Raw genomic sequence first — 19,103 nt, forward strand, 5'->3', positions numbered from 1 at the left:
ATCTCTTTTTCCCATTGAAGATGAGGTTTGATGTATGATGCTCTCAACTCTCAAGCATGGACTACTAAAAATAATGGATCATGGTGCACCACTAAGTTAAAATTTCCCAAAGTACTAAAGTACCGTCAACTCCATTTCATCTCTCTTTTCTAATGGCATAACCAAGTGGCGAGGATGATTATAGAGGCAATATGACGTGGTGGTGAAATTTGTAGGGTCTGTTTGTTATCCTGATGGTTGGCTTGAAGGTAGGGTTATGATGCGGTTAAACTGTAGGTAGGGTTTTGTTGCCCGACTGGTCTCATGGGGGCTTGCAAACCAGTCTTGTAGACTCGCGACTTTCATCGACTTATCCTTCATCTCGTCGTGATGAACATTACCCTCAGAGCTCTCCATTTTGAAGCCTCAATTTCCTAGTGGTAACATTTTTTAATTTATGGTTACATTCTTTCCCTCAATCACTAATCATTGTTGTTTATGTTTTTGTAGATCAAGTTTTGGAGATGATTATGTAGGATTTAGTGGTAGGGCTAGTACGTTTTGGTTTGGGTTGTCGTTGGTGGAGCAATGATATTCTTTTTCCTTTTTTTTATAAGCGCGATGATATTCTTGGCCTGGGGTGGTGAAGGTCATGGTGGTTGTTGTAAGGGGTTTGGAGGTTGCACGGTGAAAGTCTTGGTAGCCGTTGTTGCAACGGTGTTGAGCGATGGACATGAAGAACGAGCGATCAGGTAAAGGGAGAAAATGTTGTGGTGATCGGGGACTGATCCACTTTATAGCTTATGGGGGCATTTGACCCCACAATTTTTTTGATGTTTCCTTAATAGTATATGTTCTTTGTAATATTTTCCTTACAAAAGATTTATATTCCTACTGCTATATATGTATAATTTTCCTTCAATACTTATTTATATGTATGTGTGTATATATATTGCCCCCACAACTCAAAATTTATGGATCTGTCACTGGACTCAATTCCAAATTAAAACATTGATGGAGGTGGCTGCAAGAAGAAATCCAAATGAAGAAACCTAGAGGAAGAAATCCAAGTTGTTTCTCCGTACCTAGCTACGGTATGAGTGATGATTGCGTTCACAGAGAAAACAACCTCAACAACAAAATTGACGATTGTGGCGGTGTTGAAAGAAAAGATGGAAAAGTCACAAGGTTAATTATTTTTGTATTTTTTCTTTTTGATTATTTATATTTTAATAATTTAAACTGAATTATTTGAAATCTTTTCTTAATATATAATATGGTCACAAACTTTTGTCCAAACTCCAAAATTTGCATCTTGGAGTGAACACCATAGAAGCTGTCTTTGAGGTATAATTTTAAAACTCTTAAGTTCTATAATTGATTGAAAAAAATGGAACTAGAAGTGTACAATTGTGCTTCCAAAAGTCCAAATTCCTGGGAAAAAAAATCAAATCTGAAATTCCAAGTTTCAGAATTCTAAATGTAAATGAACCAACGGCCTTCTCTTGTTATGAAACAAAACAAGCCTCACAGATTGGCCAATAGAAAGTTTGATTGATTAGTCACACTTGTAGCTGTACACAAACAAGGAAAACAAGGAAAACCACAAACAAGACATCATATATTCTGATACAATAACGATAGTGACATGTCACCAATCAGGCCTTGAAAGGGTAATAATTATATAAATGTGATGGTCGGTTTATGATACTCAAGTTAATTGGGAATATTAGCTGCTTATCAAAAAAAAAATGAGAATATTAGCTAGACACTTTCCAAAAACTTGAGTTTGATGTACTTAAGAAGGAGAAGGGGATTCTGATACGATTTTTTCTATTGATGCATGTGTTAATGGTGATAAATATGGGGAATAAACAAAATCAGTTGGCAAGAATCTGATTCATCTTACCATCTACACATCCAGAGTAAGTGAGTGCCAACTTTCCCTTTTTAATTCCTTTTATAAAATTTCAGTACTTGTTTAATTTTGTTGTACTCAATATTTAAGTGGAAATTTGTTTAGGTAAAAGGATTTATTGTGGAGCGAACTTAACATATATAGAGTTGGTTGAAGGAAATTCTTTGAGAATTTTTATTCAGATCCCCCACATCTATTCCATTTTCAATCCCTTTAAAATGCAAAAATACTAAAATGCTCTTAATGAAAAAATTATAAAAATTCCTCACCCCTCCACACATTTTCTCTCCTCTCACTTCTTTCCTCTTTCCTCCTCCACCACCACCACCACCGTCACCACTACATCTTCTCCTCCTCCTCTCTCTCTCCTCTTTTATGCTGTTACAGTTCGTTTTTAGAAGCTTTTTTTCGGCAATCTATCGCACTTTGAAAGTGCGACCCTAACACACTTTCAAAGTAAGACAACTATCTCACTTTTAAAGTGAGACAACTGACTCTCTTTGAAAGTGAGACACTGAGACATGTGTCTCACTTTGAAAGTGCGTCAACTGCCTCACTTTGAAAGTGCGTCACTCATTGTCTCATTTTGAAAGGCATGAGGTGTGATATGGGTCGTACTTTCAAAGTGCGTTCAACGGGGGTATTTTTGGATTTCTTGAATTATTATGGGTACAAATAGATGGGGGGTCTGAATAACAATTCCCAAATCCTTTTGTGATTTATATATTTTCCAGGTATTCTTCTATTTACAGCAAATAAAATAAAATCAGATGATCAATTTAAAAAAAAATGAGAAAGTGTAGGAATCTTCATGCAGAATTGACTTATTTTAGAAATTGGGTTAGACCTAACTCTCCTAAAAAATTTAGTCTAAAATTGATGGTTTGTTCTACCTTTAAGATTATTTTAATCACATTTCTAGTTAAAGTGAGATTTTTCAATGCTTTATAAATCAATTATCTCGAAAGCTTAAGATATAAGATTAGAGTATTTCTACTTGATGACATATATTCATCCAACCATCTATTTGGCTTTTCACTTCCAACCGTACCGTACAATTTCCTTATGAGTGATTATCAGGTTGGGTTAAAAGAAAAGTGATGATCCTTTGCCTATAAAATACACTACTACTTATATTTTGATCCCAATTGTGAAGTTTGGACAAGTGAGAGTGGGTGCAGAATCTATATTGTTTTATAGAAAAGAATCTGATTAATTATGACCCTACTTGTATCTTTAATTTGCTTTCTCACCTAATTAAAAGGACATTTTGTGAACTCCTCTTCAAGTTGCTTTTTGAAGGACAAGAAATTATTATATATAAGACCACAGGTGTTGGAGCTACACACACATACACAGTTCCATCTTTATCTTCAAGCAATTAAGCACTGTTGAAGTGGATTGGATTAGTGATTGTGCTGTGAGCTAGGACCACGCAACTCACAATCAGGCCTGCATCTTCTGGTACACTCCAGTAAGCCAAGCACTTATCCTTCATTCCTTCCTTCTTCAATTATTTCAAGTGACTGTGTATGATGATGATCAATCAAGTGCATTGTATTAATTATATTGATTGAGATATTATAGGTTTTGTAGAAATTCTTTTACTTGTTCATTCCCAACTTTTACAAACATTATGAGAAAAACTCATTAATCAATTTCTTATCCACTATCACTGACTCAGCGTATTAATAAGAGATTACTCTCACAATTATACAAAATACTTTTAATATTTGGATAATGGTGCAATGAGTTAAGGAAAAAAAGTAGTACTTAAGATAGTCCAATCACAATGTGCTTAGGATGGTCCACGAGTCCATCTCAATTCTTAACCTATATATAGCTATTATTAAAAGTGACAATGCAATAATCCAAAAATCGTGATCATTGCTTTAAATTAAACTTTTCTCAAGTAGTATTAGTTTTTAATATTTTAGCGTTTTAAGATAACCTTAAACTCTATGCAAATGCTCTAAACTGCGGATGGTCCTATAGATGGTATTGCTGATTTGTTGAAGGCTGACCTCATGGGCGCTTCATTCTTCATTCATGATGGTCTAACACTCTAACTTCCTTTCTCTTTTTTCTTTCTTTACATTTGTGTATAAAAAACGCTCTAAACTGCTTCCCTTTTTCCATTGATCTGAAGTTGAAACATTAATCAACGCATTGAATTCGTTAGTTGTGCGTAGTATATCTATTAGAAAACGAAAGCTCTATATAAGTAAAGTTATGTAGATTTGGTAATTTTCTAATTAAATAATAATGTCAAATTTGAGAAGATCTTTTTTGCTTTAATTTTTGTATGTAAATTATGTCAGTGTCTAGTGTGTACTTTTTCAGTTTTTTGCACCATTGTGTTTTACAATTAGAATATCTCTCATGTTTGGAGTCCGGATTTACGGCTTTGTGTACGTCTACATGATAAAATTTGAAGTACAAAAATAAAAATAGGAAAAAAGTATTCTAAATTAAAAAATTTCAATTTGTTTATAGTCTTGGGTCTTGGCACCTATGCCAAAGGCTATAAAATATTAGAGGCAACAATTGGGTGTTCTATTGAGTCATTGACAATAACATTTCTTGTACTAATCTCTACACATTTTTCATCATAATTTTGTTTAGATTTTTTTTTTATTGTATCACTCATAGTATTTCTCGCTTTTTTTCTCATTTATTTTTATAGTTTTATAGCTTCCATATATCATATATTGATTTTAATGTGTTGATTCATAACGTAAAGAGAGAGTTTAATTACTATGAAGAAGGTAAAACTTTTTTTCCATAACCATTCAATTAGAATTTATTAATTTGTAATTTCATAATTAAATTTTAATTAAAAATTATTTAAATGGAAATGAAGAAATGTGACGGGATGTCTGTATATAAAGCTCTTTACAGTTTACAGTATCAGTGTACATAAATTAAATTCATACTTATATTATATTGTGCAAAAAAAAGAAAATATTCTAAGAAAACTTTGATTCTCACTAACCATGGTGACAAACAATCTGCAAGAACCTTTATAAGCAATCTGTAATGTAATCCTAAGGACACGCATCCATGATGGTAACCGGAGCTGAACCCACTATCATTAAGATAATATTTCAAGATGATTTAAAATCATTAATTAATTAACCAAAAAAAACTAAAGCATGGGTTAGAGACCATAATAGATTACCTTAAACATAAAAAAAAGACCACAATAGCGTACTTGCCGAAAATTGGGGCTTATCTGGACACGTGTCAGAAGCACATGATTCCCACATTCCAAAAAAACGTGAAAGCCATCAAATTAAAGCTTGTTCTTCAAATTTGCCAAATAGATTCAATTCAATCAATCAATCAATCAATCTTTCTCCTCTCATCTCCATTTCAATTCCAACCCCTCTTTTCCATTTTCAGTCACAACCCATCTTCACCATTTTCTTCTCCTTTTCCTCTCTCTCTCTCTCTCTCTCTCTCTCTCTCTCATTGATGTCAGTTTTGCATTGATTTCAATAGCCATGGCTGCAAAGAAGGCCTGTGAGACATTCTCCAAGGCCTTGATGGAGGATGTGCACAGATGGGGTTGTATGAAGCAAACAGGGGTGAGTTTGAGGTACATGATGGAATTTGGGTCAACACCTACTGAGAAGAATTTGCTGATCTCTGCTCAGTTTCTTCACAAGGAGCTTGCAATCAGGATTGCTAGGAGAGCAATTGAGCTTGATAGTCTTCCCTATGGTTTGTCTAAGAAACCTGCTGTTATAAAGGTATCATCATTTTTTAATTTTACATTGTAAATAGAATCATGGGTTGTTGTTATCTTTTGTGTTGATTCTGTTTCATTTGCTTTTGAGGACACTTTTGATTATTTGATCTTATCTCTTTGTGGGGAAAAGGTGGAAAGGGCTTGAATGTTTTCTTGTAATTATTTTATTGTTCCTGAGGTAATCATGCGCATTTGGATCTAAGAAATTGACTAACTTTTGAAAAGATAGGATTTTAATTAGAAAATTGTTTGTGATTAGCATTATAAGATGATGTAGGAACCTTTCTTGTCGTGTCAAATCATCTTTGTAATTGGCTTGGCATGTTAGCACATGATTATAATTGTTTATTGGAATTATGTTAACAAAAAGCTTAACATGTTGGGTGGAGGTTACTGTTTATCTATGCCTCTATCTCTCATCCCTTCCACATGAAGGGCTTGGAACATGGACAATGTTACTATGCACTCAAACTATAATTTAATTAGAAGAATCAAAATTCTAACTAATTGGTTTGATCTTTAAAATTTGATATTGATTAATTTCTCTCAAGTTTGCTACAAGGTTGGATGGTTTAATCACTATATTAGGGAAACAGTTGTGCTCCTTCTTCTGCACATGTTTAATTTTCTTACAACAACTTTCCTCCCATTAATATATCCAAAATATAATCATTGATGGTATTAAATTCAATAATTCTTGATAATAGCAGATACCATAGCTCATTGTGGCTGAGCTCCTGTTCTAAGATCCTTATGATGTTAGTTTATGATGCTCCTGGTGTGTTTATGGTGTGTGCTTTATGGCAATTTGAGCCACATTAGGAAGTAGAGCTCACTGTATAATTAGCTTAATGGTTGTTGACTATTATGCTCTATTTTTATGATTTTAGGTTAGGGATTGGTATGTGGATTCTTTCCGTGATCTTAGGTCGTACCCTGACATCAAGAACATGACTGATGAAAAAGATTTCACTGAAATGATCAAGGCCATCAAAGTGAGACACAACAATGTGGTACCTACAATGGCCTTAGGTGTTCAGCAATTGAAGAAAGGTATGGATCCAAAGATTGTATATGAAGACCTTATTGAGATTCATCAGTTTCTCGATCGCTTTTACATGTCAAGAATTGGAATCCGCATGCTCATTGGTTAGTTCAGAAAACTCTGTCTGCCTTCTACAAGACTTAGCAGATTATTGGCTACCTTTTTTTCCTTCCTATTTGAATCTTTGTAGTGCACGTATTAAACCTAATTGTATTGTATGTTCTTTTGACTTTTGTGGGATTCAGGGCAGCATGTGGAGTTGCACAATCCCAATCCAGCTCCCCATTGCATAGGTTATATACATACAAAAATGTCTCCTGTGGAGGTGGCGAGGAATGCCAGTGAGGATGCACGCTCTATATGTTGTCGTGAATATGGCAGTGCCCCTGATGTTCAAATTTATGGAGATCCTGATTTTACTTTTCCGTGAGTTACATCTTCCCTGTATTAATTTTCCTTTAGGTTGCTTTCGTTTACATCCATGACTCTCACAAGCTTATGTATGGCTCCGTTCTCTTCCCTTTCAGAGCATCTGTCTTAGCTCGGAATGGTTATCTCATAAGGATATATAGTTTTAGTTCCAAAGTTATTTCTGTACTCTTTCTATATAATCACTGTATGTTCTCAACCAGGTATGTTCCGGCTCACTTGCATCTTATGGTATTTGAGTTGGTCAAAAACTCACTGCGTGCTGTCCAAGAGCGTTTTATAGATTCTGATAACGTTGCACCTCCTGTTAGAATAATAGTTGCTGACGGGTTAGAGGATGTTACCATAAAGGTGCACATTAACTTTTGTAGTGAAGTTATTAAGTTTTTTACTTACCTTTTTGGTGGGATTTTTGGGCTTTATTGTGGGATTTTTGGAATGCTATGATGAAGATGCTTTGTCAAAAAAAGTTGGTCTAAATATTGTAGGTTTCAGATGAGGGAGGTGGAATACCAAGAAGTGGTCTGCCGAAAATTTTTACATATCTATACAGTACAGCCAGAAACCCATTGGATGAGCATGAGGATCTTGGATTAGGTGATAATGTGACAATGGCTGGATATGGATATGGAATTCCTATTAGTCGCCTATATGCTCGGTATTTTGGAGGTGATCTTCAAATAATCTCTATGGAAGGATATGGTGAGTAGACTTCTCTTCATGACTATTTTTCTGATAGATTTCATAGTTACTATTTATGTCCCTGAGATCAGTCTGAACTGCTACAAGAATAATTGTTATTCTGAATTATCAAGTCAATGTTGTTTCTTCCATTAGTTATAGTCAGTCATTACAGAGTGTGTTTGGTTGAGCATGTGCTCAAAATCCAAGGCACGGTAGAGGAAAGCTACAACTTATAGCCTATAGTTTAGAAGTGATTTTGGTGTCTTCCGTGGTATTCCACCGTGTTTCCAAACACACTAATATTAGGACTTGATGAGGTTTTACCATCTCAGAACTAGATTACTTGTATATCTTAACAGATATTTTATGATTGCATTTTTAGAGTACTGGTTTGTTGTTGTCTTAACTACTTGTTTACCTTTACTTTTAGTTGCTTCAAGTTCAAGTTTTGTGATGCAGTCATTGGTTGTTTCTTCGCAGGAACTGATGCATATCTTCATTTGTCTCGTCTGGGAGATTCACAAGAACCATTGCCCTGAAAGTAGTGGGCCGTTTTCCTTTCAACCAAACTCAGTTACAGTAAGTAACTTGGAAAAACAAAAAAACAGTTGCAACAAGGACCATTTGCTGTCAATTTTTTATATTTTAATAAATTGACAGATTTCTTGTAAGTAAGTCATACATAAGATTGTGTTTGATTAAAGGTCCTTTCTTTGCCTTTGCATCCTGCTTTGGAAATCCGTCCTTATTTTATTTTTCTTTTTTTATGACGAATTCGCATTCGGCCCTTTTATCTTAAAGGAAAATGTTCCATAAGACAAATCAGGCCATGTTGTGTCTTGACATAGTCTCCTCTAGAGTCATAAAATGGAGAAGGTTGAGCATTAACCAGAGTACCAAACTAATAAAAGCACGGTTTTCATTGATACTATGGTCACTATCTGTTTCTAAACTGTAACTTCTCACGCTTCTTTGATACCCCAATGGCATGGAAACTCCTTAGACAAAATTCAGTATAATGTCAAAAACTGAGGAAATTCAGAGTGTGACATGTGAATTGCTGACCTTTATCTTCATCTCTTTAACCTTTCATTTGCTAAAAAAATTAGTTGATAAAACAAAAGTTATTTGTGTATATGTAGTATGTACATGATATTGTGTAACTGCAACGGGTTATTGTTTTGTGTAACATCATCTATTTTTTTTTCTTCTTTTTCTAACATCATAAAGAAACGCGTAATCAAATAAAACGATATTGAGAAATATGTATTAGTTATACAAAGAAAAATGAATTATAACTAGTTGTGATCTTTGTTGAAAACGTTGACATTTTGATTGGTAAGGGTCATTTAACTTTTCATTCATTGACCACAAAAAAGAAAAATAAATCTTTATTCTGACATTTCTGATGATCTACATATAATATGCGGTGAAAAGTGAAAACACTTGAGCTTCACTTCACGTAAGAAATTAAGGCAAAGTAACTGGTGTATGAAAATTCATATAAATTATGCTGTAATTGAAGCTCAAATTAAATTCAGATAAATTATGCAGTAACGACGAGGGCACCACAGCATCAAATTGAATGAGCATGTAAACATAGATGAATGTGTTCAGTACAGTCCAAATTGTACATCTAATAGAAGGACATTACAAGCCATTCAAAAGCATGAAAGCAAGATGGACAAAGATTGAAGAAGGAAAAAAAAAAACAGTAAAAACTTGAGGCATGTAATAAATATTTTTCACTATCAATTTTTTTCAAAGAGAGATACAAAACTTTAAGCATGGGCGCATGGCACCAGTAGACACCCCTTGCCTCCGTCCCTGATGGTTGACTCAATTGGTAATGGTAGATTACTTTTCCTCAAAATGTTGTGTTTGATTTCCGCTGCTAATGTGAGGGCAGTGTTGGTCGACTATCTGTAAGAACCTTTGTAAGCGACTTATGATCATAAAGGCATGTCGTAGCTCGTGGGGGTGACTGGAGCCGACTCACCCAAATTTTTATTCAGTGAAAAAAAAAGAATGCATGATTAAAATTTATTTTATTAATCATATAAGTATAAAAGATGATAAAAAATAAAACTCAATATCTATCATTTAACGCCCTGTTTATTGTGTACTTCATACTGAAATTAAAAGATATTTCATTTTTCATTCCAAGTAACACATTTGAATTTCATTTTTTCCTTATGATATTTCTTCGACTATGACTAACACGATAACTACGTTAACAAAAAAAAAAAAAAGACTAACACGATAACTAGGGGTTAGGCCTGTCCAACTTTTTTGGGCCCGACCGAAACCGACCGGCCCGCTACCAAAAAAGGCCTTCTCGGTTCGGTCGGGTCGGGTGGCGGGTTGAGTAATGGGGAAAAACCGGCTCCATTTGGGTTGGTTCGGTCGGTTACGGTTTGGAGCCTGGTCCGACCGAACCGACCGAACCCAATATAAAAAAAAAAATTTCACCCGGCCCAAACCCAACCCAAACTAAACCTATAAAAAAAAAAATTCACCCGGCCCAAACCCAACCCAAACTAAACCTAATAATCCGGCTCCTCTCTCTTTCTCTTCACTTCTTCCTCTTCTTCTTCTTCTCTCAATTCTCAAACCCGCCGTCGTCGCCAGTCGCCACCACCACCCTTCTCCTCTTCTTCTTCTTCTCTCAAACCCGCCGCCGCCACCACCTCTCCTCTTCTTCTTCTTCTCTCAAACCCAGAAACCCTACCTCTCAAACCCGCCGCCACCACCACCCTTCTCCCCTTCTTCTTCTCTCCAAACTCCAAACCCTAGCCGCCACCACCCTTCTCCTTATCCTCTGCGCCGCCATCCTCTGCACCCTCACACATCTCAAACCCTAGCGGTCTAGCCACTCCACCACCACACTCCACAGTGCAACAGCATCTGCATGAGCTTCTTGCCTTCTTCCCTCACAGTCTCACGCATCTCAAAGACTCAAACCCTAAGCCTCTGAAATCGGTTCATCCTCCGTGGCTCCATGCTTCTCTGATCCGAAATAGCCTGTTCATCTTCATCAATCGATTCTGATGTGAAATCGCAAGGATGAAGTGAACATGCTCTTTCGCATGAGAAAAGCAATGGAAAACATTCTTGACTTCTTGGTAAGTTGATACTTGGTAGTATCTCTGGAATCTGGATCTGATCTGAAATTGCTCAAATTGAAATTTTTCATCTACTTGATCTCTGCGAAACCGACCCAACCCGCCCGACCCGCCCATTACCCGAGAAACCCGAAACCGACCCAAACCGAAAGATGTCACGGTCGGTTATGGGCCAAGTTTTGTGACATGCGGGTTCGGTCGGTGGAGCTTTTTGGGCTCGAAACCGACCGAACCCGACCGGTGGACAGCCCTACTAGGGGTGGCAAAATCACTGTAAATTGTAATCGCATAAATCTAGTTTTTTCCACATTGTACAATGCCAAAATTTATCCTACAATAATATTCATTGGCTAAGATTAGCAACTATAGTAGCTCTTAAGGTAGAACTCAAAACATTCGATCTAAAATGATTGTCCACCAACATATGAAATGAATGTGATCCTACATACAGGATGGACATCTTGGTTTTTTCACAGGAGCAACCATGTAACTTGATTACTCGCTCAAATCATCATGAAAATAATTCAGATCAGACTCATCGTCACTGGCATCATCAATGTTAGCATGTTCTACATCTGGTGATCCTACTGCTACACCATCCATAGTCTCCAGTTCAAGGGATGATCCCTTTAGAGGCCTTGCAGCTCCATCATCATAATCAATTGAATCGGTTTCATATTCATCATCTAGTTCAACTCCAAAAGGGTAATTCTACAGAAAACAAAAAGCGAAACAAATTTTCCATCAGTATAGGCCACATGATTGGTGCTGTATTGATAGTTCACAGCCATTAATACTAAGCACTGATTACCTTATCACCATCAAAGCTTTGAACATTGGCATCGACTATCCAATCACTGAGTAAATGCTCTAGTAGAACACTGTCAACAGAGGTTGACTTTGAGTCCCTGGACCTTTTTCTTACTTGGCATTCTCTAAGTCTCAAATTGTAGTGAACGAAGACAATGTCATTCAGTTTCTTCTGAGATAGTCGATTTTGTCTTTTGCTATATATCTGATCGTATATACTCCAATCATGCTCACACGCAAATGATGAGCATGTCTGACTTAATATGCGTACCGCTATTCTTTGCAACTCTAAGCAACTTATTCCATGTTGTTGCCACCAAGCAGCTAGTGAAATGAAACAAGGAGAGGAAACTGATCAAATCATACAAAAGTAGCAAAGCACCTCAAAACGTGAGAATCACTAAATAAAGTGTCAAGCAAATAATATACAAGTTTACCTGGTTCAAGACCTGATCTTGTGCCAATCGCCAAATCAGTTCCAAAATCATCTTGTGCAGAGTTATAATGAGAAATCTGGAAATGACACCATTTTGTATTAGAAAACATAAATATCGAATGATTGTCTGCACTATATAACAGTAATTGAGAATATCTTACCTGCATTGATGCAGAGATCCGTCTCATATTATCTGGCTCCAGCCGAACAATGCATTCATTGAGCCCCCGTACTACCTCAGAGTGCTATAATCATATCAAACATTCATTTCAGGAGAGAAAATTTGAAAATTTGCAACCATTAGGGAATATATTCAATACTCACTTACCGCCACAAAATCCTGACGATATCGGTATGATGGATTAAGGAAGTAAGCAGCCAAGTAAAGAGGGTGATAGAACAGAGAGTTCCAATGGCTGTCTATTACCTTCCAGAATGGTTCAAATTTACGTGCATCGTCACCATGAATAGATTTGATTGCAAGTTTTGCCCTGTACATATCATTATATATGTATGGCATTGACAAGTTCTCACCACTACAAACCTTTTGAAGTACTTGCATTATCGGATCTATTGACTTACAAACATGCTGCAGTTTCTTCCAAAATGTGGCACTCAAAACAAATTTTTCCACCTCTTTCCCCTCGCTTGAGCTGGAGTACCTGGATGTATTCCATTTGTTTGAAAGAAACATTCGTCTGAGACCAACTCGATGATCCAACAAGCTTTGCAATGTAGCAAAGCTAGAGGCATACCGGGTGCCAGCCGGCTTTAAAAGCTCCCGCCCCTCAGTAAATTCACTTTTCATAAGATTTAACAACCATGTTTGATTGTATATTAGTTTTGTAATTTTCTGGCCCTTTTCCATGCACTCTTCTACACATCTTATCTTCAGAAAATCTCCAAGCATTCTATTAATACAATAAGTGGCACAGGGGGTCCAGAATATATTCCTTCTCTTCTCTTCAAGCATTTTCCCAGCAGCTCTATAGTTGGGAGTATATTCAGTGATTACCTAAATCAAGAGGGTAAAAAAGAAGAAGCAATAATTAACAACAGCTAAAAAGTTATATTTTAGGATTAAGGAGGATGGCACAAGAATAGAAAAACATTTTACCTGCACTACATTTTCTTCACCTACTTCTTCCACTACTTTGTCTAGAAGCTTAAATAAACTTGGTGCATCTTCTACTACATTAGTGGCATCAACTGAGGAAACAAAGTATACACCATGAGGACAAGAAACAAGAAAATTAATAACTGTCCTACCCTGTTTATCTCTCCAACTATCTGCTAGTATAGAACAACCAGTGATTGCCCAGGAAGCCTTATATTCAACAAGGTAATTCTTAATGGAATTGATTTCCTCCTGCAAAAAGCGACCAGAAATAAGTTGGCTTGGAGGGCATACCAGTCCTTGTCCATATTGACCAACTGCTTCCAGCATTTTATGAAAATATAGGGAGTCAGCAGCCTGTACGGGAATTCCCGCATGGTAAAAGAACTTGCATATTGTAGAAAAAACTTCCCTGCGTGATTTCTTGGTGGGGCCCGTCTTAACTTTTCCAGGTTTGTATGTTTGAGGAGTCTGATTCTTGGGCAGTTTCAGGTAAACATTATCTAATCTTGATCTTCTCAATACTGGTTCAGGACAAGTACTAGGTGAAATACCTTTGAAGGTCTTCATTAAATCTTTAGAGAATCTCTTGTCAACATCAATGAAAGTTTCCTTGTTCATATGATGCAAAGCATCTTCCTCTTGCTCATACTCATCATCTTCATCATCAGACTTTGCATAGGAAGGCATCAACTCCTTAGCCTCAGGTCTCCTGTGTCTCCTTCCAGTGCGATGCCATTTCATATTCTCTTTTATTTTAAGATAAACTTCTTCTGGAGCCTTTTTACAAGGTGCTACCTCTCCAGGAATTCTAGCCAAATGTTGTTTAAATCGATTAATACCTCCACTAACAACTTTCTCACAGTAATTGCATTTTACTTTCTTCTTTCTCTCATCCTGAGCAACACCATGTTCCCACCCTGGGTCAATATATCCTAGGGACCTAAGAGGAGTTAAATTTACAGCTACATTTCTATCATCCATCAATTGCTTCCCTTTGCTTCGACACCCAACTTGCTCATCGTCGTCTTCATCATCATTAGAGCCAAAATTCATATATGATTGCACATCAACTTGCTTTTGTTTCTTGTTGGGACGACATCCTTCCAGGTTCTCCTTCATTCTTAGGTAGACTTCCTCAGGAGCTTTTTCACAGTATGTTACTTCACCAGAAACTCGGGCTAAATGCTGCTTTAATCTGTATATCCCACCACTAACTATTTTCCCACAATAATTGCACCTAACCTTCTTTTTCCGCTCATCTTGAGCAATACCATGATCCCAACCAGGATCAATAAACCCAGTGGAGCGTCCTGGAGCCATTACATCCAAAAAGAGCTACCAAAACATTATCTGAGAGCCTCCCCTGTTCCTGTAATCATGATGTATGGGTAATTGAGCCAGCTGCCCAGAACTCAGATTTTTAAAGTAATATGGCATGAAAAAAAGTATATATATATATATATATATATATATATATATATATATATATATATATATATATATGATAAACAGGGAAGAAATAAATTAAAAATTAAAAGGAAGACAAAAACAGAACCAACGTGATCCTAAATCATTAAGATAATATAACTTGAAAATTTAGATATCAAATAAGAGATGTATACAAAACATACCATAAACCATGAGCCCATAAAAACTAGCTCCTGAGTAAGGATTACCAAAGCCTTTATCAGCTCTAGTTTGACCATATCTCTAGTGGATATAGGATTTCAACATAAACCATGAGGACAAATGACATATACAAGTTATTTAGCTTGTTCGTAATCTTTAGATGGCCATCATCAAACGAGAGTAGAACTCTTGAATGGCGAACTGAGCTTTGTTTAAATAACATTGCCAGCTCAGTCTGCCATGTTGAGAATTGTAAAGTTATGAAGAAAATCTTTGCGTTGTCTATCACTAGCATATACAATCTAAGTTTTTTCTATATCTCAGAACATGTCTTGTAGAAGCAGGATTGGCAAACAACTCTGGATCAACTTTTTTCCACTCATCCCTTTCATTGGCTGGAATTGATTCAACTTTATTGTTAAAACTTAAAATAATTTAATAGTACTTGGCCTAGAAACCAACAATCAACAGTTACATCCCAGTCCAAATTACTTTTCCATTTAATTTTTCTGAAGTTATAGCAGGTGTTGTAGAAAAAAAAGAGAAAATGGAACAGGACACTTTCTACTTTCAGGAAGATCCTAAAGTTGTAGCAGGGCTAGGTATGACAATACCCTCAAAACCAGTGTTGTCATATAGCGGTTATAGCGGCCTTATAGCGCTATAGTGTAGCGCCCTGAGGGCTCACCACTATTTTCCGATATTGTCCGCTATTTTCCGCTAAGAGAACTTGAAATAGTGGAATTTTGGCTTTCGACTATTTTCCGCAATCCGTGATTAACAAAACACTGCTCAAAACAATGGTGGCTGAAATGACTAATGACTGGAGAAAGAAGCAAGCTTTGATACTAACTTCAACTCTTTAGAATATGCTTGAAGGTTGGAGCAAAGGCAACATATGCATTCATAGAAGCCAGTAGAAGAAGTATACGAGAGAAAGTAAAAACTATAAAGATAAGGTAAGTAGGCTGATTCCAAAGAAACATCGATACCTTTTGCTGCATTGAATATAGTCAACAATTCATGTTGTTTTTTATTAAATTTTCAGGCAGTGTTCCAATGAAAGCCATTACATCCCATACGATCATAAATCACACTATAGAAACAAATGTACATTGCATAGTACTCAAAAGGGTATCAAGAATTAGGAACAAGAATAGAATTACACAATAATTTTCTAGAGTGTTGTTGGATTGAAATGTCCTGTTGTTTGAGTTGGGACTAGCATAGAGGGATGTTTCCCTGCTTCCCCTTACATCAAGTCATCAATCCAGCCTTCATTTGGGCTTACTAGACCTAGAGAACTCATACGGTCCAACCCTCTGGCACCTACGAGCTCTAGGAAACTCCGAATAAAAAGGCCAACAAGGCAGCTCAGCCCGGAAAAACTCTTCAGTCCCCTTTTCCTGTCTCTAATCTTATCCCCCCAATGAAAACACAGATGATTTGTTTCAAACTCTATGTACAATTGAAAGAACTAACTCATCATGATTTTCCATTGACACAGCATTTGCTTCACTTCCTAATTCCTATTCCTTCACAACCTGTGTCAAATTTATTATCCCTTATTTAATGAGCAACAACGATGTCCAAGATTTTATCAGATTAGTTTACACAGTTGCAGGCAAAACTGAAAAGAATTATCGCTTTATTTATCACAACAGACCCATAGGAGCACACTCACCAACGCTCAAAGGTATCTATCACCTTCGCCTTATATGCCCATTCATATGATACATTGCCCCTACTCACTCTCTTCTATTCATTTACTAGTCAGCCATTCACCACTAGCCTAAGATACCCCAATACTCAAAAGCATTAATGCTTTTCACCACCACCGCCACCACCCATCGATGACCGTAGCAGAATTTCACATTGAGAGCACATCTCTGTTAACTACATTCTGATTCTTGATCCCCTTCCGGAGTATGCTCGGTGGATTGGAACGGGCGACTTGGGTCAGAATTACATGAATTTGGGCCTAGCAGTGGTTGTAACTCGTATGGGCTAAAAAATTTGGGTTTACTTTCCTGAAGCGGGCCATGTCTTGCTAAGTAGAGACATCGTTTATAGGGGCGATCTCTTCATTTCATCATGTGCTTATAGGGGCGCGATCTCTTCATTTCATCACGTGCTTATAGGGGGCGATCTCTTCATCTCATCACGTGCTTCACTAAAGACCTAGTTACACTTCGATATCTTGTAAATTAAATAGGTCAAAAATACTTAACCTCTCCACTCGGCACTTGTAGGCCACGATATGGAGGGGCCGTTACACATTTCCCTAGGGTTTTTAAACTATTTACGCGCCAGTTGTTGTGTTGCATGGGCATGTTCACAAATTTCAGATACTTAACATCTCATTTTATCCTAAAAAGTTATTAAATTAAAAAGCATTTACTCGAAATAAGAATTATTATCATAATCTCTTATTCATTCTTATAAACATCATAGGTAATTTCTTTTGCAACCTCTCTTCGCCTTCCCTTCTAAGCCCTCCATCCAAGCATACCCTAACCGTTCAACTGGACCAGAAACTCATAACAGGAGTCGAACCCTTGTTCGAACCAGGTACATCCACATCATGGTAGGGCTAATTCTCCCAACGAGTGTTTTTCCCATCGACAAGACTCACACCCTAGACCTTGCTTAAAGGGAATCAAACATGTAACACGCGAACCAACCATCAACTCATCAAAGAAGCTAGTATAAGGAAATATATTTACAAAAACAATCTTGAAAACTGAAGGTTTACATAAAACCACAAAATCATCATGTGCAGATATCAAATGAATTGCATATATCATGAAACCATGAATGGAAGACAAACATGAAAGAGCTCGATCATAGGAAGAAGACAAAGAGAGAAAGAAAGAAACCTCGAAACGAAGACGGTCCAGATCGATATGGCACCACCGGATCCAGAAGAACACGGTGGCGGAAGGGACGGTGGCGGTGGAAGCTCTCCGGCGGCGGAATCGTTCGGCGATGCGGAAATCGGTTAGGAATGGTGAGTCGCGAGTGAATGGCTGGGTTGGTGAGACTCTTAACTCGACCCGGCCGGGTTATACCGATTCCTTTTTATTTTCTAGTTTCCTTATAAATGTAATATTTCTTATTATTATACTTTAATTTAATAATATAGTAAGATTTATTATGATTCAAAAATCAATATACATTAATAAATATTTTCTTTTGAGTATATAGTTTAATGAGTGTATAAATATTTAGGTTTTGCTTTTGCTTAATGGATGAAAATGGTACGAGTTGGTTCATGAAATTGAGGAATTTGGTGAGTTGACTCAGTGGGTCTTATAAGAAAAATAAAATTTCACTCACTGAGTCGTTTCCAAATTCCAATTGTTGTTATTTTCCTTTTTTTTTTGCCCTTTTTTCAGAGAGTTAGCAACATCCATACAAAAACAATTTGTGGATAATTAATTTGATATGATTACTTTAAGATAAAAATGTAGTAGTCACATACAAAATTGTCAGGTAACAAGAACATAGTAGGGACATATATTATTCGATACAAAGAAAATATACTTCTAAGTTTCAATCTCAATAACATGGCTTGGCTGCGCCTAGCGTGGGTCAGTTTCAAACTGATCGACCCATGGTGGTTCAGTAACTATTCCCTACCTAAATTACAAAAATTCCCATTTTTTCTTTTTTATTTCCTTTCTCCTCATTTTCTCTCTCAACCTTTCCTCTCCACCCACCCCAGCAATTCACTCATGTCGTTGAGGAAAACAACACAATAATTCAAAATTTCTCCATGACCATCTTCTCATCTTGGATGCAACTTAAATGTATAAGAGTGACTTTATGAAGAAGAGAATAAAACGCGAAATCAGTACACGGTAATGGTGGAGAAGACAAAAATGAAACACCAAAATGGAGAAGAGAATAAGATTGATATTTACTCAAGATGAAGTTGAGGTTGAAGAAATGCTTAATATTAAAGGTAATGATTTTGGTTTGGGAAATAGTTGAGAAGGGAAAGAATTGGAAGTGAAAGAGAAAGAGAGAGAAATGAAGAGGGATGTGTGAAGGAGACAGTAAGTTGTGGAAGTGATGGGCTGGTGGGGTGTTTTAATATATTAGAGGTATTTTGAATTTCCTAGAAACACAAATTATAGTTTTTTTTTGTGAAAAAAAATTATAGTTTGTT

At 36.5% G+C, this 19,103-nt stretch overlaps 2 protein-coding genes across 5 annotated transcripts; one reads left to right on the plus strand and one right to left on the minus strand.

Annotated features, from left to right (window-relative positions):
• The first annotated feature begins 3,232 nt into the window (after nt 1-3,232).
• LOC130726046 (pyruvate dehydrogenase (acetyl-transferring) kinase, mitochondrial) lies at nt 3,233-8,533 on the plus strand. Of its 4 annotated transcripts, none has more exons than XM_057577258.1 (7): nt 3,233-3,371; nt 5,402-5,652; nt 6,542-6,800; nt 6,942-7,122; nt 7,224-7,476; nt 7,614-7,827; nt 8,290-8,533. In XM_057577258.1, the coding sequence occupies exons 2-7, from the start codon at nt 5,404-5,406 to the stop codon at nt 8,346-8,348; spliced, it is 1,215 nt and encodes a 404-aa protein (XP_057433241.1). In that variant the 5' UTR covers nt 3,233-3,371; nt 5,402-5,403; the 3' UTR covers nt 8,349-8,533. The 4 variants fall into 4 exon arrangements, with proteins under 4 accessions (XP_057433241.1, XP_057433243.1, XP_057433240.1 ...); XM_057577260.1 differs by having other exon boundaries at nt 3,264-3,361; XM_057577257.1 differs by lacking the exon at nt 3,233-3,371 and having other exon boundaries at nt 5,102-5,652.
• A 2,661-nt stretch (nt 8,534-11,194) lies between these two features.
• On the minus strand, nt 11,195-18,018 carry LOC130726045 (uncharacterized). The gene is made up of 7 exons (XM_057577256.1): nt 17,809-18,018; nt 13,298-14,669; nt 12,509-13,195; nt 12,342-12,425; nt 12,182-12,257; nt 11,746-12,068; nt 11,195-11,645 (listed from the first exon to the last, which is right to left on the minus strand). The coding sequence occupies exons 2-7, from the start codon at nt 14,618-14,620 to the stop codon at nt 11,430-11,432; spliced, it is 2,709 nt and encodes a 902-aa protein (XP_057433239.1). The 5' UTR covers nt 14,621-14,669; nt 17,809-18,018; the 3' UTR covers nt 11,195-11,429.
• Between the last annotated feature and the right edge of the window lie 1,085 nt (nt 18,019-19,103).

This window comes from Lotus japonicus, chromosome 6, assembly GCF_012489685.1.
Source record: "Lotus japonicus ecotype B-129 chromosome 6, LjGifu_v1.2".
NCBI lineage: Eukaryota > Viridiplantae > Streptophyta > Magnoliopsida > Fabales > Fabaceae > Lotus > Lotus japonicus.